Below are 23,335 nucleotides of genomic sequence, written 5' to 3'. Positions count from 1 at the left end.
GCCACTCCAGCACATTTATAATGTTATCAAACCTCCAGGCAGCTCATCACTCATGGCTCCCCTCGTCACTCATGGAGATGCATGGAAATGCTGAACAGAATGGAGGTGAACAATGCAAAGCTGAAGATTCCTCCAGCTGCAAACCGAGGAGCTAAGGGACTTATCTCCTTACCCCCTTTTCCCTGCACAGAACAAATAACCAGGTCAAGCTGGTTGAACGAGCTGCTCTGCAGGACGTTCATTCCCTGGGGAGGGATGGTGAAGGACCCACTTTCCTTGTCTTTGCTGAGCCCTCAGCACTTCGGTTTATAGGTATTTACAGAAATGAAAGCACCAGCTCATGTGACCGAGCATGTTTCTCCTTCAGTAACTTCCCTTTATCTTTAGGACAAAGTTTCTAAAAATAAACCCATTGTGAAAACACATCAGATGCATGCAGAAGAGAAAGAAAACCAATCACCCAACCACAGAAAACCCAAGAGCACGATCCCACCAGGACAGCGCTGCTGGGGGACACCAACCGGAGATCAGTGCCTGCAAGTTCTTCATGGGGAAGCAGCTGCTCAGACCAAAGATGCTGCTGGTGAAGATGGTTGAGGCGCTGCTGATGACGACCACGCAGCCAATGGTGAGGGCAAAAAAATGGGTGGTCCAGGTGGAGGTGTCTACCTTCACTAGCACCGTGATCACCAGGAAGATAGCCAGCATGATGAAGAGGGAGGACAGGATCCGGATGCTGGCAGGCACCCTGGGCACAAGGGGAAAGAGAGATTCCCGCATTTAAAACTATAACATGAAGGTGTGATGCAGAGGACGCCAACTCCTCTGCTGCAAGGATCAAAGAAAATAAAGAAAGGTGTCGGGAGATGAGGAATAAAAAGTAATTATTTTTCTCAGACGCCTTTAGATGTTAACTCTGCAGTTTCCACTTTTGCCATCAGTAGGACTAAGCCTATAAGCCCAACTGAGCTGTCAATACCCACTTCTCCCAGAAATCTGAAGCTATCCCCATCGCTGGAGCAATGAACAGCAGCAGCAATAAAGCCTGCCTGGGAAACACGGCAGGCTGGGTGAAAGCAAAACCAGGCATATCGTTACCAGATAATTAGTTGTTTGAGCATGGGGGTTACTTATTACCCAGCGGAGAGACTGGCTGGGCTGGCCTGGGGTGTGGGACGGAAGGGCAAGGCAGAGGTGGGGAGCCACACCGGCAGCTGATATCTAGAGATCAAGCACACAAACACGTCCTTCTTTGCCCGCAAACGTGCAGGAGTTTGATCTGGCATAAGGAAGGGTACAAATGAAGGGATGTGGCTATTTTAGATTTAAATCAAGCTTGCAACAAGGCACAGATGGTCCATTTCCTAACCCAGTTCAGTGGCTGGTAGGACTAGAGCAAGGCGTTACTCCTGCCTGGATGAGTTCAGCTCTCGTCAGCCCATCCCCTGGTAACAACAATGGCATTTTTAAGAGGAAAGACCATTTGCCAAGCAATTAACCAAGGAATTTACTAGGAATTTATTTACAGTAGTGCAACTCAAGCCAGCTCCAGGCACAGGTGCTGCTGGCTGGGAGCAGGGTGCTTCGCTTCATCTCAGCCGGTTGCAATTCAGGCAAGGACAGACAAGGGGATTTTGGCTGCACAGGGAGGCTCATGATGCCCTATGTGTCCCATGGCTTCCCCCCAGGGGAGGGGGAGACTGAGCTGGGAGCCATGGCTGAAGCCGGAGAAAGGAGTGACACAGGCAAAGCCAGGGAGAGCCGCGGCTAATAGACCTGGGAATAGAGCAGCACTTACTTGTTGACCAGCAAGAAGTTGCCGACCAGGCACAGCACCGAGGGCACAGTTGAAGCAATGGAGATATAACTCTCAAAAAAGTCCTGCCAGGAAAAAAAAAAAAAAAAGCAAAGAAAAACAGGTGTGTGTGGGGGGAACAACACATGAATTTCAGGTCCTAAATACGGCATGATACAGCACGCATGGGGAGTTACGATCATAGAGCCATAGAACTGTTTAGGCTGGAAAAGACCTTTAAGATCATGGAGTCCAACCATTAACCCAACACGGCCAAGTCCGTCACTAAACTGTGTCACTAAGCACCACATCTACACATCTTTTAAATACCTCCAGGGATGGTGATTCCACCACCTCCCTGGGCAGCCTGGTCCAATGCTTGACCACCCTGTCAGTGAGGACATTTTTCCTAATATCCAAACTAACCCCCACCCTGGTAGAACTTGAGGCTGTTTCCTCTTGTCCTGTCACTTGTTACCTGGGAGAAGAGACCAACCCCCACCTGCCCACAGCCCCTGTCAGGCAGCTGGAGAGAGTAACAAGGTCCCCCCTGAGCCCCCTCCTCTCCAGGCTAAACAGCCCCAGGTCCCTCAGCTGCTCCTCATCAGACTTGTGCTCCAGCCCCTTCCCCAGCTCCGTTGCCCTTCCCTGGACACGCTCCAGCACCCCTACGTCCCTCCCGCAGTGAGGGGCCCAAAACCGAGCACAGTATTCGAGGTGCGGCCTCACCAGTGCCGGGGACAGGGGGACAGTCCCTGGCCTGGTCCTGCTGGCCACGCTGTTTCGGACACAAGCCAGGATGCTCTTGGCGTCCTTGGCCACCTGGGCACACTGCTGGCCCATGCCCAGCCGGCCGTCAGCCAGCACCCCCAGGGCCTTCCCCGCCAGGCAGCTTCCCAGCCGCTCTGCCCCAGCCTGTGGGGCTGTGTGGGGTTGCTGTGACCCACGGGCAGGACCCGGCACTGAGCCTGGTTGAACCTCATACAGTCGGCCTCGGCCCATGGGTCCAGCCTGTCCAGACCCCTCTGCAGAGCCTTCTTGTTCTCCAACAGGTCAACACTCCTCTCCAATTTGGTGTAGGTGTTCACCTTGTTGCATTGTAGCATGTGTTGCAAAACTGCTCAGGACAATAGGCAGCAGGAACGGCCCCGGGGTGGGGGGGGTTGTCCTGTCCTGGGACATTTCAAGAAATCAGGGACATATAAACTTCAGAAGCACAAATGGTTAAGGAAATACCTGCCTTGGTGCTGCACTGGCCTCATGGGGCAGCACCCGAAATAAGGAGGTATGAATCTATCCTGCTAGCTGCAGCATCCGGGACAAATCCCCTGAAGTTTCATCTTACTTGAGCTCTGTGAGCTGTTTTTTATAAATCAGGGCACAAAAGCATTAATATTAGTTAACTGCCTCAAAAGCCTGTGATGGTTAGCAAACCTGTGCATCCCCTTTCATGCAGCGACCGCAACACCATGCCTGAGAACGTGCTCCAACAAAAGCAGGCTGAGTGGGGACACAGGGACACTATTTTCCCTGCCAGTCTCCCTCTCTGCATGCACAAAACTCATTGAGAAACTATATTGAGACTCAACACACATTTACTCTGGGGGCTTGTATATCGTCCAAGCAAGTTGGTTGCAGCATCAGTCAACATACACCAGCTCACCTCACACAGAGGTCAGGCTGGACACACAGAAAGCAATAACCATGGCAGAGAGAGAGAGATTTCTTTGCCAAGATTGCAGCCAAATGCTTACATTTTCAATCCATTTTATGTATTATGCTGTTAAAGCACGTCTGCTCCATCTTCTCCCCTCAAGGTGCTTAATCCCTTGTTTTTCCTGTGGGAATCTCAGCCAGCAGGTAGGACGAAGCTCACAAAGAGTTTATGACCTGCATATCCACCCCCATCATGATGGGCTTTCATTTTCTGCAGTTATCTAGCTACAGAGATGGGGCCATGTCACGTCCGAGTGCGAGAAGGCACTTGGCACATTTTCTCTGCACATCACCTTTTTTTTTTTTTTAGCTTTGCATCCTAGTCTTTTAATCAGTTTACAAGCACATTCACCTATTCTTCCCTATCAGGAGCTTTACTGTAAGCAACAGGAAATCTAATAATCTCTCCTAGAGGGTCCATATAGATGGAGACATAAATGCCTGCACTTACGGCATCGGCTTAGTGAAGCAGAAAGCTCAAAACACTATGGCCATATGATAAATTACAGAAGAAAAGACAAAGCAAAATGCAAAGCTGGCTGCTAAAACTAAGACTTATTTACCAACCTACTTAAAACAAACGCCCAAACCAGCCTGGGGATATTTAATATACTTCCAAGTTAATTTTCTTTTCTGTTTGGGGAGGAAAAAGGACTTTATAACACTTTCCACGAAACAGAAGTGTACTTGAAGTACTCCAGCAGAGATGCTGCATTTCAAACACCCTGGGGAAATGTTCATTCATTCCCAGTAATGTGCTCACAACAGTGGTGGGAAGAAAATTGGGAAAGTATTTAAGGCACTAAGGAGCCTGCACTGCACTGGGAAATTTTACCTTGCTTTACGCATGGCCAAACCCTGCTAGAAAAGAAAAGTCAAGTAGAAGGGTTTCAATTGCTGTCATTTATGTGAAAAAAGAAAGCCTTCACGCCACATTTTTAATACAGCAGCAGAATGAGGAGTGGCAAATTTAATCCATGCACAGACCAATGGAAAATATCAGACTCCGCACCCATCTCACCTCTTCAGTCCTGCTCCTTAGGTGCTATCGAGCTCAGATGGTAATTGTTCTCCATGGATGGATATTCCCACCCATCACAGATATGCTTTCAGAGCAAACTTTTGTCTATGCAAGATATACCTAGCTCCTCTCCCTTTCTGCTGAGCCCTCCTTGACCTGCCAGCTCATCTCTGGGCACCCCTTGCTCACAAGGGCTGTGGTCCTTACCACAACATGGTTTTAGAGGAGAAACACAAACACTGAAAGACTGTCAGCCCTTTCCTACCTGCTAATAATAATAACAATTAATAATCATCATCACCACCACCACCACCAAAGCAAACGTGACATCTTCCTTGCCACCCAGAGCTGCCTTTCTCCCACCTCTGCCTCTCATGGGGGAAGGTCTCATCCCTCAGCCATGGAGCCAAGGCACATAATGGAGGCGTTTGACCCTGTATTAACTACAGCATCTTCCAACATGCTGCCACGATGCACACCGCGCACTTGGTACCTTAAAAAAATCCCAAACAAGAACAAAGCATCACAGTGGCAAATCAGTCACCAGCATTGGCCAGTGCTGCCAAGATGCTTTTGCAAAGTAGTTTTTATTTTGCTCCAGCCTGGACTTGGCGGCTGGCTCCTGCCGGGCTGGAAAAGCAATCCAGGCCCATGGCGGCAGCTGAAAGCACCAGAGCGTTACCTGGAGCATGGGGCATGAAATTAGCAGCAGCAAGTAGGCTGGAGCCAAGAGCAGGCTGCCAGTTACAGGTACATCTTTTCAGAGTTGAGCTCCATTTGCAGGTAAGCTGCTGCAGCACTGTGGCTTGCCATCCCAGGGGAGAAATGGGGCCGACTGGTTTATTTTTGATCAGACTTGCCTGCCACGGGAAAGCCAGTTGCTTTTCACTGAGGAATTAGAAAGCATCCTGCCAGGCCATACAGAAAGAGAAGAAACATCTTTCCAACAAAGTAATGGCTGATCCAACCAAGAACAGGGCTATGCAAACAGCTTTTTTACACAAGCACATCAGTACTTCAGCATCCTGGTTGGTGACACACTGCTTCTTCCCCATCAAAAACACAGCCAGCTTAACAACTTGTCCTGGTTTTGGCTGGGATAGTGTTAATTTTCTTCTCAGTAGCTGCTGTGTTTTGTATTTAGTATGAGAATAATGTTGATACCAACCTGACGTTTTTAGTATAAACATGACTTCGCGACAGCTAAGTGAAGGACTTTTCAGTTTCTCAGGAGAAGAAAGAAGGCTGGAGGGGCACAGGAAATAGGGAAGGGACACAGCCTGGACAGCTGGCCTGAACCAACCAAAGGGATATTCCAAACCATAGAATGTCATGCCCAGTACATAAACTGGGGGAGTTGGTGGGGAGCGGCCAACGCTGCTCAGGGGCTGCCTGGGTATCTGGCAGTGGGTGGCGAGCAACTGTAATGTGCATCACTTGGGATCTTTTTTTTTTGCCTTGTAGATGTTATTCTTCTCTCCTTTTCATTATCACTGTTATTATTATTATATTTTCTTTCATTTCAATTATTAAATTATTATCTCAACCCACAAGTTTTACCTTTTTCCCGATTCTCCTCCCCATCATGCTGAGGCTGGGAGTGAGCGAGTGGCTGCGTGGTACTTAGTTGCTGGCTAGAACCATGACACAGCTATTAAAATTAAAACAGCTGTGGATGCCATACTGGTGTGAGAAATCATAGAGTAAATGCAGGTGTCACACCTGGCTCCGTATTTACATAAAAATAAAACATGCCCAAACCACCTGAACAAGCTTGGCAATGGGAGGAGGACAGGACGCAGCCTCATCATACCAACAGTTTTTCCAGCCACAAAGAAACACCATTGCTTTGTCAGGGGCACAGAGAAATAAACCTGTCACGGCAGGAGGAACAAGAGAAGGTGGCTTTTTGGGGCAGAAAAAGAGAGGCCACCAAGCCTGCCATCCCAAAGCCAGCTCATCAATTACCCCATGACAAGCTCCTTGTCCCATATGCCAAAAGCCAGATGTTTATCACTGCGAGGAGGTACTCCGGTCACAACTGCCACATCTTGAAGGAAAAGCAGTAAAGCATCCAGAGGGGCTTCAGACTATCAGAAGCCACATGCTCCAGGGCTGGTGCTCCTGCAAAGCCCGGCTGCCACCTCTGAATGATGTGCTGCACCAGCCAGTGCAAGGGAAAAAGTGCTTAAAATGTGTTCGATGCCTCGCCACAAGGCCAGAAGCTCAGAGTTGCAGCCAAGTCTGGCTGGGAAAGCACAGAACCCTGTGGGGCCCAGGGGCTCACCAAACATGAAGGTCAAAACAAAAAAACCCACCAAAACCACAAAGAGATTTTTACCTTGCACCATAGAAATCGCCCTATGAAAGGCAGTCTTGCTTATGGGGCAGGTTAAGCCACATTTTTTAAATGCACCTTAAACCTTAGCACTTCAAGTACAGGTAAAAGACAGACCATAAAGTGCTACACCTTTTAGTTCGAAGCATCTTTCTTGCAACTATTTGCACTCCCCAAATAAACCTCTACCCCTGGTTTGCAACAAGCAAAACCCCAGAGGACATTCATTTACTTTCCGGGGAAGTGGAGGGGAAAGGAACGAGTCAGGAGGGAAATCAGCTTTTTTTTTCCTGCCTCAAAAGCAGCACACTCACCCGCAGATCCGATGCTGCCTGCCCACCTGGGCCTGCCTGTTCTGAACAGTTTTGCAGCTTGTACATCCAGTAGTGCTTTGCTGTGATGAAAAAATTCCAGGGCAGGAGGGACCCGATGCCCAGGAGAAAAAAAATAACATAGGCCCCATGTAAGCGGTCGCTTGGCTTTTGGCGGCTGTATCTGTTCACCAAGGGCTCTTCAATCAGGGGTTCCTCATCTGGGGAAAAGCTGCCAGTGGCCGGATGCATCGTGCTGGCACGCTGCAAAAAACCACCACCAAAAAAGATATTATCACGAGTGTTGCAAACTGTTGCTCGCAAGCAGCTGCGCCCAGCTTCCCCCTCCTTTGGCCCATGATCGCCCAGCAAACGCTGGATGAGTGAGCTGAACCGGCACGGGGGTGGCTGGACCCCCGAAAGCCATAGGAGAGGGGACTAAGGCACGGCGAGGACAGGCTCTGCCGCAGCAGCACCCATGTTTCCATCCATAATTAATAATTAACCCGTCCCCTTGGCCTTACAAAAGCAGGAACCCTCGGCTCATACAAGGCTCCAGAAAAAGATTAACAGCTTGTGAACTAACAACTCCGTCAGGCTTTGCAGAGCAACCTGTAACCTAGCGTAACACCACCGGGCTTCCTAAAATGACTCGTAAACTAATGCAACACCGCCAGGCTTCGCCGACCGGCTTGTAAACTAACGTGACACCGCGAAGGCTTTGTAAAAAAATGACTCATAAACCCGCACAACGTCACCGGGCTTTAGAAAACGACTTGTAAGCTGACGCACCGCCAGCAGGCGAGGCGAGGCGAGCGCCAACTGCCGCGGCAGCAGCGGGCGCTGCAGAACGGCTGTGGGGGCACGGGGCGGGGGGGGGGGCGCGGGGCGGGGGGGGGGGCGCGGGAGGGGCACGGGGGGTGCGGGAGGGGCACGGGAGGGGCCGGGGGGCGCGCGGGGAATGCCGGAAAACGGGGATTCGGCAGGCAGCGTTCCGGTTCCAGAAAGAGGAAGCGTCGCGTCCCGCCCCTGCATCCCTCCCCGCATCCCCCCCCGCCGCCCCGCACACCTGCGCCCCCGCCGCAGCACTTACGGGGGGACCGCAGGGCCCCGCCGGCTCCTTCCCCACAGAGCCGGGCCCGGCCGCCCCGCTCCGCCCCCCCGGGGGTGGCACCGGCCCGGCCCCCGGGCGGTGTCACCTCCCCGCCCGCCCCTTGCTGCCGGCACCGCCGCCGAAGCCTGCCCTCCCGCCTTTTTCTTTACCCTCTCCCCCTTTTATCTTTTTACGGTTTTTTTTCTTTTTTTTTATTTCCTCTGTCTCCACCTGGCCTCTTGCAGCTGCACCGCAAGCAGCGCTGCCCCCCGCCCCCCGGTTTACAAACGAGAAGCGCTCTCAAAATTGGTGCGCCTGGCTCACGGCACGGCCATGGCAAAGCTTTTGCCAGGACTTGGGTTTTGGTGGATGTCACCGAAGTGCGAGCACCTGGTCCCCTCCTGAGGGTATGAGGGTGGGGAATGGGGAGCATCTTCTGTAGGATGAGGGGCCCCTGCCAGAGCCAGGACACGGGCTCCTCCTTTACTCACTTGGCTTCCTGCAATGCCCCACTAGGATTAATTTCATTGTAAAGCTCTCAGTTTCCTCCAAACTACACTTTAACACTTGCCCCGAGGGCACCATGGGACTGTGAAGGAAAACATCACTAGCCTTCCTCTGCCTCCTCTTTCCCTTCTTCCCTCCCCAGAGATGGGTTTGGCTCCTTGGCATGTGGGCAGCCACACATGAAAAAGATAAACTGGTGAGGCCCCAGCTTTTCTGCAGCCCCACTCCAACCAGACACGCTTTGCCAATTTGTTTGCACTTGTGCTGGCAATTAGTGGAGTTTTACATCTTATGTTTCCAGTTGTCAGCTGTTTGCCTTTAGCCTTCCCCATCTCCACTATTGCAGGTAACTATAACCAACCTGGGTCTCTTCCTTGCGTTTTCCTCCATTGCACATATATCCAGCCTTTCTTCATCGAAGCAAAATAAGCCTCTGTTTATTCGCAGAAGGCCCTGAGATGGTCCAGTCTGGTTTTTTTCCGTGTACAGCTGCCTATGGGAGAAATACAGATAAACCCAGACAGCTCACCTTCCAGCAGCACCAGTGGACACACAGCTGGCCACCGTCTGGGGGCTGGGGCCAGCCATTACCCATCTCCAGCCTCTCTGAACCTTCAAGGAGAGCAGATCAGATGGCTTTCGTCACCCAAATGTTAAAATAGCTCAAGAAATCTGCACGCTCTATTTTCCACCCCCTTCTTTCACTAGCAAAACAAGCAGAAGCACACAACCAACCCACTGGCAGTGTGCTGAAATGGAAAGGCTTTAGAGGGGCACATGAGTTTCTCTCCAGAGGTTTCTCCTTGGGATTTTCATCCACATTGACATGCCAGGCTGAAAAAGCACCTGAGGAGATGGCACAGCCTATCCGAGTCAGTAACCCATCAACTCAGAGGGATTCGCCTGATGTTTCTGACCTGCTGCCGTCTATCATGTCAAAAAATCCACTGCTGGAGAAGAGCCTCAGATCACATCAGCACAAGGGACCGTGAAGGCCGAGCAGGGGAAATGAAGCCAGTCCACGCTTAACCGAAGGCGTGACGGCCCCTTGAGTCAATTTTACCCATACACGAGAGACCCTCTGCAACACAGACCCCCACATGGGCTCAGGGCAGGTTTTAGGGACACCCCTGTGCTCAAAGCAGGGTTCAGGCTGCTTCCCTCCACCCCAGCCCCATAATACAGGGCCAGCGCTGGTCTGAAAGCAGGGTGAGCTGTGAAGGAGCGGAGAGGGTATCACGGCTATCCCATGCCGTAGGACATCTATGGGCATCCATAGTACTACTTGCCCTTGCCACGCTAGAAGCATAATGGAGCAAAGGGCGTGCAAGTAATGGTTAAGAGATTAAAAATTATTAACCAGGACTTACAGAGCAGCTGCCTCCACCCCTTGGTACAGCTTGATGTGCACAGAGCAGCTCACGGTAAGTGAATTGTAAAATCCAGCAGGACTGGCCCAAAGGAAATTTCCTGAACACACAATGGAAAAGTCAAGAGACCCTGACGTGCGCTGCTCCGGTGCTCCTGGGCATCCTCTCTCCGGATGAATAAATCTGTCAACACTTAGTGATGGCACGGCAGTGACTTTTGAATCTGTCATGGGGACTGAATTTTATGTGTATAAACTGCAGAGAGGATTTGGGCCAGCTTAATTTTAAGGGGAGTTAACAAGCTGGGTATTTCTGTAGGAGGACATCAGGTGACTCAGGCAGCAGTCAGCTGAAGCTATCCACAGCTCTGGGCCCTTGGAAACATGGGCTAGTGCAAAAGGTGCCCAGCGAAAGCAACTTGGCAAACAGGTTAAAGGAATGAAGATGCAAAGAAAAAGTTACTGCTTCTGAGAAGGTATCTGCCCCAGCACAGTATTTGGTGCTGGAACGCAGGGGAGCAGTGTGGTGGAGGCAGTCCCCAAGGGAGTGATGGGGCAAGGCAAGGACACAGAAGAGCAAGGTGGGGGTTGGAGGACAGGGGTGCCCAAGTTACGTACTACAGCTCCATACTCCTTTCCCCGCTCCCCAGTTAAGCACCCTGGGCCTGGTCCTTGCTGGAAGGGGCACTGCTTTCTGCAGGATATCCCTCAGGGAAGGAAATTAACTGCTTGATTGTGGCTTAGCCCATGAGACAGTTGTAGCGCTAGTCTCCTGTCTTGTAATCATCCATGCGAGTCCAAAACAAACCATAAATCAATCTTTACAGCTTACCTCCATTAGGGACTCCGACAGCAACATCCTCCCGCTGCCAGCGCTGGGACACCTGAGGCATCGGACCCAAAAACAGGCTGGAGGGGATGCGCAAGGGGATTCCCATGCTGCTGCTGCTGCTCCAGCCAGACCCAAACCCCTGCAGATGCTAAACCCAGCAGGAACTGGTGAGTGATGAACGTGAGAGGAGCGAGCAGATTGTTTCTCTTTTTTTTTTTATTAGACTAGGAAATATAATTTATTGCATAAAAATTAATTTGTTACAATAGGAATGCTAAACTTTATTTACAGTTCTTTAGTTTACAGAATAAACAGATGTGGTTTTTAGAGGATGCCACCAGGCCCATCCCCTGGACATATAAATATGGAAACAGATTGCAGAGCAAGAGATGGACACTGCCAGCATGACACGGACCACGGGTTTGCCTTTGCCAAAATGCCCAGACGGAGAAATCTCTGGTCACGGAGGGAGGCGTGAAGGGCTTCTGGGAGCTGGCACCCATGGAAGATGGGCACAGGTGCTCAGAGGACCAGGGTGGGGGGCAAACCCTGCCTCCTCCCTGTCCCGCTCCTGATGCAGGTTCCCTGGTCTGAAAAAAGGGGAGAAGCTCCCCAAACATGCACTTTGGCGGATCCAGGCAGCTGCTGCCCGCCAAAAGGAAGGGGAAGACAAATGCAGATGGATGGGGATGGAGGCAGAGGCACCTGCAGATGGGACGGATGAACAGACAGGTGTGTGTGCTGGTGTAGTGATCTGTGAACCAGAGACAGTGAGAATGACAGCAAGAGAGATTCAGATGCAACCCCAAAGCAGAGGATCTCATCTCACAGAGAGCACTGCGGCACTGAGAAAGGAGCCCTATAAAACACCAGCAGCCAGTTTGGTCTGTCAGCTCTTAATGTCTTTCCAAATTTGCTTACTCCCTCTTAGCTCAGAGATGGGGTCTCAGGTATCAGATGCTCGAATGCAACGTAAAGGATGGATAAAACCCTTCATTACATGATGCAGGAGCTCACCCTGTAGAAGTCTTCCCATCCAGCACAAATGAAAAACAACCCCCCTCTCCCACAGCATTGAAAACCCAGCAAGAAATGAACCCAAGAGACCCCAAAACACAACAGGGACTGGCTCTATATATTCAATCACTGCTTCAAGAACTGCTGAAAGAAATCATATCTGTGCCCGAGCAATACTGAAAACTCCCCCTGAGCCACCCTGCAAAGGCAATGCTCTCACTGGTGGCAGGGCTCCCTGAGTCTGCTCTGGTCCACAGAGCGCTTCAGGATGCTGCAGGCACCCTGCAACACCAGTCCAGGGCTTCGCAGCCAGGACACTGCACATTGCAGCCTGAAACAGGACCTGCTCTCAGACCCTGCTCTTAATACTTCCACTGATGGAGAATCCACAGCCTTGCTGTGTGATCTAGTCTAATCCTGAGCTTACCTTCCCCTACTTTTTTTTTTTTTTTTAAACAGACATATTTCTAAGATAGAGCACTTACTGAGTAACTATTTCTATCTGCAGGCAATCTAAATTTTTACCTTCATTTAGACACCGTATCTTTGTAAGGAACCTTACTCCTGCCTACCCCTTGATTACTTTCTGTTCATCTCACTTCTCCATCATTTATAAAAAGTCTATTACAGGGGGGAAAAAAAGGAGCTGCAATGAGAGGATGGAAACCCAATCGCTGCTTATGATGCTGTCCCTCACATGAAAATGCTCAGCCTGGCTTGCAACTTGGAGATACCAATGTCTCCCTCCCCGAATTCCTGCTGAAATACTGCATCAAAACCCAAGATCCCAAAAATGATGCAGTTTGCAAGGGGCTGCATCCTGGCCCACCAGCCCTCTACTCTCCCCGGACCCCTCCACAAGCTGCTTATCACCTCCCTCTGACCCCCAAGCCCAGTGCTCACTACAAAATCCTGGTGGGTTTAAAACATCCCTCCTTTGGCCTGTAGGTTGGTAGGTTGGTGCAGGACTTGAAATCTTTGGTTTGTACAGAAGTTATGCAAATGAAGGCGTAGTCATCCTAAAAAGCTCCCCCAAACGATGCCAGGGAAGAATTCATTAAAAATACCCAGATCTGGACACACTCCCCTGCCAAACCCTAAATGAAGGGCAGCATCCCTCATCTCTCCTTGAAGGAGGAGGTGGACCCCTCACTCCACTGGGCATTGCTGCCAGGGAAAGGGGAGTTTGCAAGGAAAAAACTCTTGGGGAGGGTCTCAGCTGGCCCTGAACCAGAGGGGCGTAGAGGCACTTCACCCTACGGACTTCCCGGGGGTCCCAGGACATGTAAACACATTTTTCTTGACTTGAATCACACTCTTTTCCCTACAAAAGCATGTTCATTTAAATCTCTCTCTTTGCCACCCTGACCATAGCAACGCTCTTGCTCTCACACACACAAAAAAGATTTATAAATCTGTCTTTTTTTTTTTTTTTTTTTTTTTTTTTTAAAAAGGACTCATCCAAAGATCTGGATAATAAATTATTTGCGTTTCCTAAGAAACTTTTTTTTTTCCTTTTTTCTTTCTTATTTGCCTTGTTATGCTGTCTGAAGCTTTTGACAGAAGCTGTTCGCCTAGATTGTACTTGTCCCTTCAATGCAGAAAGGCTATTAAAGGAGGAGGAGGGGAACCCAAACAAAGGAGAAGGAAAGCCCCCGTCCCGACTTGAGAAGCCCTAATTCCTCCCCAGGCCATGAGGAGGAGGAGGAGGAGGAGGAGGAATAGGAATGCTGCGTAACACTTGAATTGCTTGTAAACGCTGAGGATGGGTCTCTAAGGCTGACAGTGATGCGGGGAAGGAGGGAGAAGCAAAGGCCTCGGCCCTTCCTCACTCCGCCACTGCCCGGGGATGGATGTGCCTCCCTCCACCGTCAGGGAAGAGTCTCCCCCTCGCCCCCCATTTCGTCCTCCCGGCCCGCCAGCTGTGGGGAGGGAGCATCATCAGCAGTCCCCCTCTGTGGCCATGACCACCAGCATTTCGCTCTTGCCCATCTCTTCTAAGGCACTGGCCAGGGTGTTGAGATCGCCGTCGTCTTGGTGCTCGGCTTCCCATAAGTCCAGGAGCACCCCGGTGGGGCTGGCTTTGGTGGCAAAGTAGTTCAGATACCTGCAAAGGGGAAGCAGAGAGGAGGTCCAGGTTGGTGCGGTGCCCTTCAGGAATGCAACATGAACCCTGATGGAAATGCTGTAACACAAATGTCAAAGCCCTTGAGAAACCGTCTTCAATTTTTATACAGTGCTGGCATTCACGCGAAAGCAACACAAGCTTTGTTTTGCTGAAATTACCCTCCCTGCCTTCAGTCCTTGAAGGTGAAGCTAGGCAGAAACGGCACAAACAGATGCATGAATACAGATGGGTATAACCATGCACAGCTATATCCATATTTACGGGTCGACCGATATGGCTGGCCATAACTTAGCTGGATGCATGCAGCAGGAAGGGAGCACAGAGCGAAGCCCCCATGCTCGGGGCACAGGAGGGGAAAGCAATGCATGGAGAAACCCACCGGTCCATGGAAAGTTTCTGGGCGAGAAGCCTCCAGTCGTTTCCCCTGGAGTTGGGAGCATCCAGGCTGTTGCAGATCTTCTGCCGGATGGAGAGGGGGATTTTGAAGGCATAGGGTCCCAGCTGGGCGGTGGTGGCACTGCTGTGGTGGGAGCACAGGGTGTCGAAGGAGCTGGCATGCTGCAAAGGGAAGGACAGGGTGAGATGTTGCAGCACAGAGTAGCTCCTGAGCGTGTCCCCTTGCTGTCCCCCTGCCTCCCCACTGCTCACCTCTCCCAGCGTGATATGAAGCTGGAAGATCTGCCCTTCCCCTTCCACCTGCCGGACGCAGATCTTGCAGGTGAGCTCGGTGGAGGCCTGGCTGTACCTCTCCAACGTGAAGGTGCAGTGCAGGGCTCGCTGGCTGCCGCTCCAGATGTGATAGAAGGGGATTTCCTGTGGACCACAAAGCACGGGCTCAGCAAAGGCTCCCACAGCTCCCTTGAGAGATCAAACCTCCTCCAGCCACCCCACAGGGATGAGACAAGACAGAGGGACCGCACAGACAGCATCCTACCAGGAAAGACCAGAAACCTGGTCCCCCTTCCTCCTCCATCCCTCTAGGAGACAACTCTGGAGACAAAGACCAGGGCAGTCACAACCCCGTGGTGCCTGGCTGAAGATTCTGTCCCTGGTCTGGGACCCTGGCTGCCCCCACCTCAGCCCCTCACCTGGTACTTGGCCAGCAGCTTGCTCCTCCACAACGCATGGGGGATGTCATGGATGGAGAGACGCAGGTTGTGGTAGCTGTCCTTGAAGGGCAGGGACTTGGGCTCCTCCAGCAGGTACCCGCCCAGTGTTCGCTCCAGCTCCAGCACCTCCTGCGAGCAACAGGACAGGCAATGTGAGACCCAGGAGAAGAGCAGAGGCTGCACCTCTCCCTGCTCCGTACCCAAAGCCAAGCACGTTCCTGCCAAGAGGAGCCAGCAGCAGCAAGGCCAGAACTTGTCAACTCATCTCACACACCAGCTCCACCTATAACTTGAATTGTGTAACGCGAGCATCTGTACATGCCTCTGTACTCCTCAGGCAACGCAAAGGTCCAACACAAAGGTCGGGCACTCTCTTGAAGAGTGCCCACTCTTTTTGTTTTTAACACCATCCCACTGTCACATTAGTCACTCCTAGCAGAAAAATATGATCCAGGAGCCAGAGCACTGCCTACATCTCCACCTAGAGGCACTACAGCAATCCTGACGCCACAGGACAAGTCACAGAATTAAAACAGCCACTGTTTTAATTCCACACACCACCAGCCACAGGTGGTGGTCCAGGTGGCCAAAGCATCACAATTCAAGCTTCCTGTACTGCACTCGACGTCAGCACAAAACCCTCCCAGGAGGGGAGAAACATGTCTCCACGTAGGAATAACAGGATCTATAGAAAACTAAGGCAAATCACAGCAGCAAGTGTTTTTCTGCGTGGCAGAGAGAAAACCCACCCAGCAGCAGCAAAACCTCTCCTGTAACGTCTGCAGAAGTGGTACCTAGTACAGGAGCTAAGCAACATCCTCACCGTTTCCTTCGGAGAGGGTGAGGAAGGACAGAGAAAGCAGTAAACACGCTTATTATTTCACTGTGGTCACTTTGCAGGCAGTTGCATCAGGTTGCCTGCTCCCCAGGGCCAGGCCATCCAGAGAGGCATCAGGCAGCACCCTGCCACCATCGCAAACAGCTTTGGGAAGCAGGGGCAGCCCATGCTCATGTCACAAGGCAATGTTACCTTCAGAGCATCTGGCGTGTCCTCCAAGCAGTAGACCTTGAGGCTGTACTCCAGTGAGGTGCAAACAGTGGGGGCAAAGATCGCCAGCTGGAGCCTCTTGATGGCTGACCTGGAGTAGGACTCTCCCACAAAGACGTAGGTGCCAAGCTGGTCCAGCAAAATGTGGCAGGACTTGGCTTCCAACTGGCAGTAGCAGGGAGTGTTGAGGGTCTCTTCATCCAGGGTCACAACTTCCTACAGGGAGGGATGGGAAATCAAGGCTGGAGGTCAGCCCGCCGTCCAGAGGGTTGTGTTGCAGAATGCTAATGGTCTTCGCTGGCTGCAGGGGCTGGGTTCCCACCTTACCTCCCAGTTGCCCTGGTGGGACTGAGTTTTCAGCTGGTAAATCCAATCCGAGGAGCTGACATCAGCACAGTGGGGAATGGTCAGGACGACGGGGCGGCACAGGAGCAAGCCGGTGGGTCCGCAGGTCACTGCTGGGCTCAGCACTGTCTGCGTGCCTTCAGAGGGCAGGCTGGAGCGGGGAGAGGGGACACCGGTTGGAAAGAAAGTCTCACGGCAGCCAACAAGGAACAAAAGCACGGGCAGTGCAGTGTGACTTACAGGGTGCTCTCTGCCTTGTTGAGGACCAGGTACATCTCGTAGAACTTCCCCTGGGGGATGGCCCCATGGGGCACCAGCAGGCTCACTCCTAGTATGGCACACACAGGCGTTAGTCACAAAGTGAGGGACAAACTGCCAGGGAGAAATCACCCCTCCACCCCAGACAGCAGTGAGCTAGGGCAGCCCAGAGTACCCTTGGAGAAACATCTCCAGATGTTTCTTAGCTGCACCACCTGCAGGGAGGAGCCAGGCCACTGCATTAGGAAGCAAAACCACAGGATGGGTCTTTTTGCAATGCCCTGAACTGATGGCAGGGCTGGCCAGGAAAGTCCCAGGAGGCTGTGACCTCCAGCGTGAGAAGCCTGGCTTGGGAATGGCTTGCTGCCTTCCTCCCCTGAGCCAGCTTTGGGATAGAAAAGGACCACTCACAGCAGGCAAGTCTGCTGGAACAAGACCAACCCCTTGATCATTCAGCAGCCAAACATGCCCTCTTCCCCAGCCTGGGGCTTACCGGTGCCCGGTATGGTGAGCCTTCCTCCCAGGTAGCCAAACGTGCCACTGGCACTGTTGCCATGCTCCCGGGGCAAGCTGAGGAGATGCTGGGAGCCCAGGGCTTTGCTCCGCATGTTTGTGAAGTGGCCGTCCCTGGTGTTGTCCCCTGGGTAGGTGCCGGTGGCAGGGACACTCCCAAGCAGGTCCGTCCCATCGTGGAGCCCCGGCGAGGAGGAGTTGTACACCTTGATCTTGAGGTTGGGGAGGGGGTCGAGCAGGGGGGAGTTGGTCATGGGGATCTTGTCAGAGGAGTCCTGCAGGGCGTACATGGGGCCACGGTACACCCCTGCGCTGGCCGTCAGGTCCGGCTGCATCGAGGGGTGCAGCAGCTGAGGGTTATCTATGGGAGCAGGAAACTCAGATGGCATGGAGATGGCAGTGGAAACAAGGGGATGTAAAAGCACTGCTTGACTGGGAGAGATGCCTGTGAAAAGCCCTCCTCGCTCAGCAAGGAATAGAAAGCACGTAGGAGGTACAGTGGGTACAGCCTGGGCTACATTTGTCCACCTTCCACCAGGCACTTGGAAGGGAACTGCTCAGCATTACGACTAAGCAAGGAGCAGCACCCCACAGTAAATTCCCACCATGTCTGCTTTGCAGATGCTTTGCCCTGTCTCCCACCATCAACACCTGACCACCGCCACAGAGCTCTCAGTTTCCAAAAATCAGCACATTCCCCTAGAAAATAGGGCTGGGGGTCTACCAGGGACCTGTCCCCTACTGTGATTTGCAGCCTGACCTTCCTTCTGCCTGGTCTTGAGCTGGCAGGCAGGACCCGCACGGGCTATGGCTCTTACCATGCCGGGAGGTCTTGAAGTTGACAGGGTGGAAGCCTCCAGTGAGAGCAGCTGATGAGTCTGTGATGTCTGTGTCAAAGTCCCGGCATCTCCTCCGGTACACCACCACTCCCACAGCCATGAGGATCACGATGAAGACAAAAATGGCCACCACCAGCCCAGCATACAGGGCTACATCACCTGTGGCCTCCAGCACTTGGAGGGATTAAAGAAACAGAAGTGAAAAAAGAAGCACCAGAAATGCACGTCAAGCCCCACCACTGCTCCCCAACTCTACCACTACCTCAGGACGCAGGCATGAAGGGGAGAATGTGTACTGGGCCTGCTGGAAAGGCTGTGGTAGGAGGATGGAGGGTGTTTTCTAAGGAGTCCAGAAGTCAAGAGCAATGCCAGAGAATAAGATGGAGGTGAGCCCCTCAAACCTTTGGAGGACACCTTGCCACAGCACGTGCAAACTTTACCTGAGCACCAAGAATCCCAGAAACATTAAGGTCTGCTAATCTAAAGCTATCAACCCTCACACCCTGACAGAGATGACCCTGAGGGGTAAGCGTAATGCCCGGCCATGCATGCCATATATGCACCTGAGCTGTGCATCCATCCAGAAAGATCGAGAGTCACTGTATCTATATAGACACCTCTCAGCTTCCCCATCTTCCCATCCCCTGCCACAAGGCTCTTATCTTTACATGCCTGGTATAGCTTGGATATATCTGCCCAGAAAGGAGAGGGATAAAGACGGAAGGCAGAGCATGGTAAAGCGTCCAGCAGCAGCAGCTGAGCACGCTCAGCCCACCCTTCTCTCCTCCCTTCCTCCACACCTGCCTGCAACTCTTTCTTTTTTATGGTTTTGTGCTGGAGTGAAGCCCTGTCCTGAGCCTGGCAACCTCAACCGCGTTAGGCCTATGACACTGCTGGGAGGTGTCACCTCATCCCTGAGTCTCTCCACCCGGCTGCCAGAAACAGGAACCCTGCTGTGCCCTGGGACCTCTAACTTGAGGAAAAAGTCCTTGTGGGGAGGTGACAATGCCTGGAGTAGCTTTGGTGGTGTGACACCGGCTGCATCAGGGTGCACCCAGAAACTGCAGGCAGCAAAAGGCGGATGGGAGTGGGAGGGCAAAAGTGGGCTGTATATTTATAGCTTCAAGCAGAGCATGTGATTTAATGTACACAGGAGTTCTGGGGTGGGCTTTAGGCGCTCCCTCCTCCCACCCTGCCCACCCTGCTGAGGAGCCCTACCATGAGTGCAACAGAACAGAACCAAAGCAATGCCTCGCAAAGAAACAAAATGGCCATGAAATGAGCACTTACGGTGGCTTTTGGGTTCGCTTAGAACTCTTTTATCTGTTAGGGAAAACAAAGTTAGAAAACAAAAGGTGAAGGTGGCAATGGTGCGATGGGGATGAGATGAAACAGAAGGCAGGGGAGGAAGCCAGCCCGGGGGGCATGAGGAGCCCTAGCATGGTGGGGAGGAACTGGAGAGCAGCATCATTCCCCAGGGCATGCAAAAGCCAAGTAGAAGCATGGTGACAAGGACGTTCCCATGGCCAGACAGTCCCCGGGGTGCATGTCCCCAGCTAACTTTGGGCATTTCTGGCCATGGCAGCATAAAAGGGGACAGTGGTGTCACACAGCAGCAGGTGGCAGCATCGGCTGCTCAGCCTTCAACGTGCCCACTCAGTGTAGCAGAACCATTATTACCATTATTGGGCTTTTTTGTACCTGCTGCTCCAGAGCTCCTGCTGAGCAATGATCCAGGCCAGGTGTTTTCATGGTGAGGCTGAGAAACCCCTCCTGGCTTGCCCCCCGTAACCACGACCAGCCTTATTTCAGCAGAGACCCCAAATCCAGCACCATTTCAGAAGGCTTGGTGGGACATCTAGATCCCACCAAAAATCCCCAAACCTTTCTTTCCACTGGGTAAGAACTAGCTTTGAAAGGGGTGAATCCGGTTAAAAAAAACCTTGTTAAAGGCACGATGTAAAAATTAGGTGCCTTCCACAGCACTGCCTGCCCCATCAACTTGCAGGCACTGCCAGCAATAGTGTAGCCATGTGCCAGAGCACCACAGCTGCTGGCATCATCTACGGCACCAGTCCCTGTCCACCCTCCTGCATACTCACTCTGCATGCAGAGCCCATCGGTGCAGTTTTTGGAGTCGAGGAGCACGCCGCTGCAGTCCTTGCCGCCGTTGCGGGGAGCTGGGGCGGCACACTCACGGCTGCGCCAGTGGGTGCACTCAGTGCTGCATGCTGACCACTTGCTCCACTCCGTCCATGCTCCATCCACTGTGGGCCACCAAACACAGGCATGTCAGTAAACCCCTTTGTTCCCCAGTGCTGGGATCCCTCCAGCAGCAGAAAGGTGCCAGCGCCCATCTCAGGGCTTCCAGAGACCTCTGGGGCACATTATCCCAGCAAACCCAGCCCCTGTCTGGGGAGGCTAAGTTGCATCTCTGCAGACATCTGCAGCTCTTTCAAGTCCTGGCAGACTGAAAGGTGCTTTGGACTGGTCTTCTGAGCCCCTCTCTGCTTGGGGTACACTGGGAGCACAGCTGGGCTGTGTAACCCGGGGGGACGGGCAGTGTGGGCAGACCGGTTCCCGAACCCGCCTTACCTGGGCAGAGGGTGGTGCAGGTGATTTTCTGGAAGGGCTGCCCATCACAGAAGGAGCCACCGTTCAGCGGCGCAGGGTTGGTGCACGTCCGGGTGCGCTTCTGCCAGCCCCGGCCACAGCGGTTGTTGCAAGGAGACCACTCAGACCAGGTGGACCAGCCACCATTCACTGCACGAGGAGACAGACAGTTTTAACACGTCAATGGAGCCCATTTCAGCAGGATCTGGAGCTAAGCCTAGGGTTCGCTGAATCCTCTGTTCTTACAACATCTGTGACACGCTGGAACAGCTCACCCTCACGAAAAGCAAATCATGAAACTCCTTCTCATGTCACATACTCCATGCACAAGGTGCTCAAGCCTGCTTTGGTCCTTTTCCCACTTCGCAAGTATTTTTGCATCTGGCCACAACAGATCTTTGGTTTCATAGCAAAGTTCAGCCAAATGCAGCTTATTAGCTGCTTTGAGAGTCAAAGCAATCTGGCTGGGTTCAACCTCCCCTCACCTTTGTACCTAACTGAGAAGGCTTGGAAATACCTGCAGCCTGTGCAAGCTGGTAGAGGTTCCTGTTTTGCAGACATTGGCTATTGCCTAATCTAATGCAATGCTCTGGTGGGGTTTACTACTACCACTCCCAGGAAGTGCCTGTATTTCCCCTTGGCTTGGAGACAAGGTCATCAGCAAAGGTCCCCTCCCCAAGAGCAAGGGCCACTACCGTAGACAATGACAGCGGCTGTGGTGCTCCGGCGCTTGGCCACAATGTTCTTGGCCATGCAAGTGTAATTAGCAGTGTCCAAGAGCCGGGCCTGCTTGATGATGAGGTTGTGATCGATGGTGATCAGGAAGTTGGTGTCCTGGGTGGGATCGATGACATCCTCATTCCTCAGCCATTCCACCTGGCAATGCAAAGGAAGGGGTGTGTAAGGATAGCGATTAAGCTGAACAACAACTGAACACTCAGTCATGGAAAACTTGTCACAGGTTTCAGTGGAAATGCCTATCCCACATGCTCCCCACCATGAGGATCTCCAAGGGCCCCAAAGTTAAGCTAAGACACAATTGCTTAACTAGGCTGTTTGAGAATGGTGCGAGCTGATGCCATCACCAAGTGCAGGTGTGGGCAGAAGCAAGGAGAAACATCAGGTTGGAGGAGCTCAATTCACCAGCCCTGACAGAGAGCAAAAACCCCCTGGACCAGCCTATGATGTGCACTACAGCCCTCTCATCTTCATCACCAACACCACCGATACCCTCAGCACCACAACCACTGACCGGCCAACTTTGCCTCTGAATATATTTATCTCTCCTTGAAAGCTGGGCCAAACCAGGCCTGGCAGGGGTACCTTACTGCTGTTTTGGCCAAGGATGTGACGTTGTGGCTACCACCAACGCACACCTCCTGGGGGCTGACGGAGCTGTGGGCAAGGGAAGCACTGCTACTGTGCTAGGGAAACCCATCTGTATTGACCTCCCCAGCCCTTGGCTTGCACTTGTGACTGCTCCCCTTCAGAAAAATCATTGGGTGCCCCCTTGTTAGATCTTCCCTCTAACGGGTTAATGGCATAGCAGGAAGCATGGGAGGGCTGGGTTGAGCAGGTGCTGAGGTTACGTCTGTTATTAGATGTCAGAATAGCAGGTCCACTGCTCGATATAAACACTTCTGCTGAATAATGAAAGCTGACGGTCTCAGCACGAGGCCATCCATCACAGCTGCAAGCCATCTTGCAGGGATGTGTGCTGTCTCTCCCCAGGACAGGAGGGGACACCCCACTGGCCATTTTTTTGACTGCTGAGCTGCTCACCTCAGCCTGCGGCACCCCTTCAGGTGGGCGGCACTGCAGCAGGACCTCATGCTCCAGCGGGACCTCCTTGCCCAGTGGCTCCTGGTCGAAGTTCTTCCGTAGGTCTGGGAGGGAAAGGAAAACCCAGGGGTTACCAGCCCACTGCAGAAACAAGGCAACCTGCAAAACCTTGGTGGGGAGAGAGCATCACCAGGGGCCCACGACTAGGGAAGTCCCTCTGGCACAGCACAGCTAAAGCAAAACATGTCCTGGGAGGAAGGAGCCAAAGCAGCATCTTTTCCAGGATGGATCTGGGACAGCACATGCTGCTCAAAGATGATGCCTGTCCTCCTTCATGTGCTTGCAAGCTTAGAACCCCTCCTGTGTTTTCCTTTTAGGGCTAAACCTCAGCTTAACTATTGTTTTTTCAACCCTCACGTTCCCTTTCACCTCTGGACTCTGCACCAGGACACTTCTTTGTTGAAGGGAGAAAAAAATGAGATTTACACAACAGCTCCGGCTCCCACGTCAGTGCCAAAATGAATCCCCAAATATCAGGGCTATAGGGCCTTGCTGCTCAGCTCTGCCCCAGTCAGTCCTGGCTAAGCCCCATCCCCAGACTCGCTGGAAACCTGGCCATCACACTGGAGCCGAAATAGGGAACGGATGCTACTGAAAAGCCAGGCTCACTCAGCAAGGGGCTGGCCAGTGCTTTGGGGAAG

General features: G+C 52.4%; 2 protein-coding genes across 6 annotated transcripts in view; both read right to left on the bottom strand.

Moving 5' to 3' along the window:
- Nucleotides 1-23,335, bottom strand: part of SLC29A3 (solute carrier family 29 member 3) — a 174,511-nt gene that overhangs the window by 4,308 nt on the left and 146,868 nt on the right. Inside the window, exons 1-4 of one of the 3 annotated variants that reach the window (XM_055720370.1) lie at nucleotides 8,251-8,358; nucleotides 7,185-7,445; nucleotides 1,799-1,881; nucleotides 522-748 (exon numbers count right to left, since the gene is read on the bottom strand). In XM_055720370.1, the coding sequence (XP_055576345.1) occupies nucleotides 522-748; nucleotides 1,799-1,881; nucleotides 7,185-7,433 (559 nt within the window). In that variant the 5' untranslated portion in view covers nucleotides 7,434-7,445; nucleotides 8,251-8,358. Of the gene's footprint in view, nucleotides 1-521; nucleotides 749-1,798; nucleotides 1,882-7,184; nucleotides 7,446-8,250; nucleotides 8,359-23,335 lie in introns of those variants that run through there. The other 2 variants (XM_055720369.1, XM_055720371.1) reach the window with 2 other exon arrangements.
- The window catches only part of UNC5B (unc-5 netrin receptor B), a 57,666-nt gene continuing 45,511 nt past the window's right edge, over nucleotides 11,181-23,335 (bottom strand). For 2 of the 3 annotated variants that reach the window (XM_055720368.1, XM_055720366.1), the window contains exons 4-17: nucleotides 22,635-22,738; nucleotides 21,548-21,728; nucleotides 20,835-21,002; nucleotides 20,342-20,506; nucleotides 19,530-19,562; nucleotides 18,219-18,413; nucleotides 17,381-17,761; nucleotides 16,870-16,957; nucleotides 16,612-16,780; nucleotides 16,267-16,500; nucleotides 15,216-15,365; nucleotides 14,776-14,940; nucleotides 14,507-14,685; nucleotides 11,181-14,106 (exon numbers count right to left, since the gene is read on the bottom strand). In XM_055720368.1, coding sequence (XP_055576343.1) covers nucleotides 13,941-14,106; nucleotides 14,507-14,685; nucleotides 14,776-14,940; nucleotides 15,216-15,365; nucleotides 16,267-16,500; nucleotides 16,612-16,780; nucleotides 16,870-16,957; nucleotides 17,381-17,761; nucleotides 18,219-18,413; nucleotides 19,530-19,562; nucleotides 20,342-20,506; nucleotides 20,835-21,002; nucleotides 21,548-21,728; nucleotides 22,635-22,738 — 2,378 coding nt within the window. In that variant the 3' untranslated portion in view covers nucleotides 11,181-13,940. The remainder of the gene's footprint in view (nucleotides 14,107-14,506; nucleotides 14,686-14,775; nucleotides 14,941-15,215; nucleotides 15,366-16,266; nucleotides 16,501-16,611; nucleotides 16,781-16,869; nucleotides 16,958-17,380; nucleotides 17,762-18,218; nucleotides 18,414-19,529; nucleotides 19,563-20,341; nucleotides 20,507-20,834; nucleotides 21,003-21,547; nucleotides 21,729-22,634; nucleotides 22,739-23,335) is intronic. The other variant, XM_055720367.1, reaches the window with a different exon arrangement.

The sequence above is a fragment of the Falco cherrug genome, chromosome 9 (genome assembly GCF_023634085.1).
Source record: "Falco cherrug isolate bFalChe1 chromosome 9, bFalChe1.pri, whole genome shotgun sequence".
Lineage (NCBI taxonomy): Eukaryota > Metazoa > Chordata > Aves > Falconiformes > Falconidae > Falco > Falco cherrug.
This window is presented reverse-complemented; position numbering and strand designations above follow the sequence as displayed.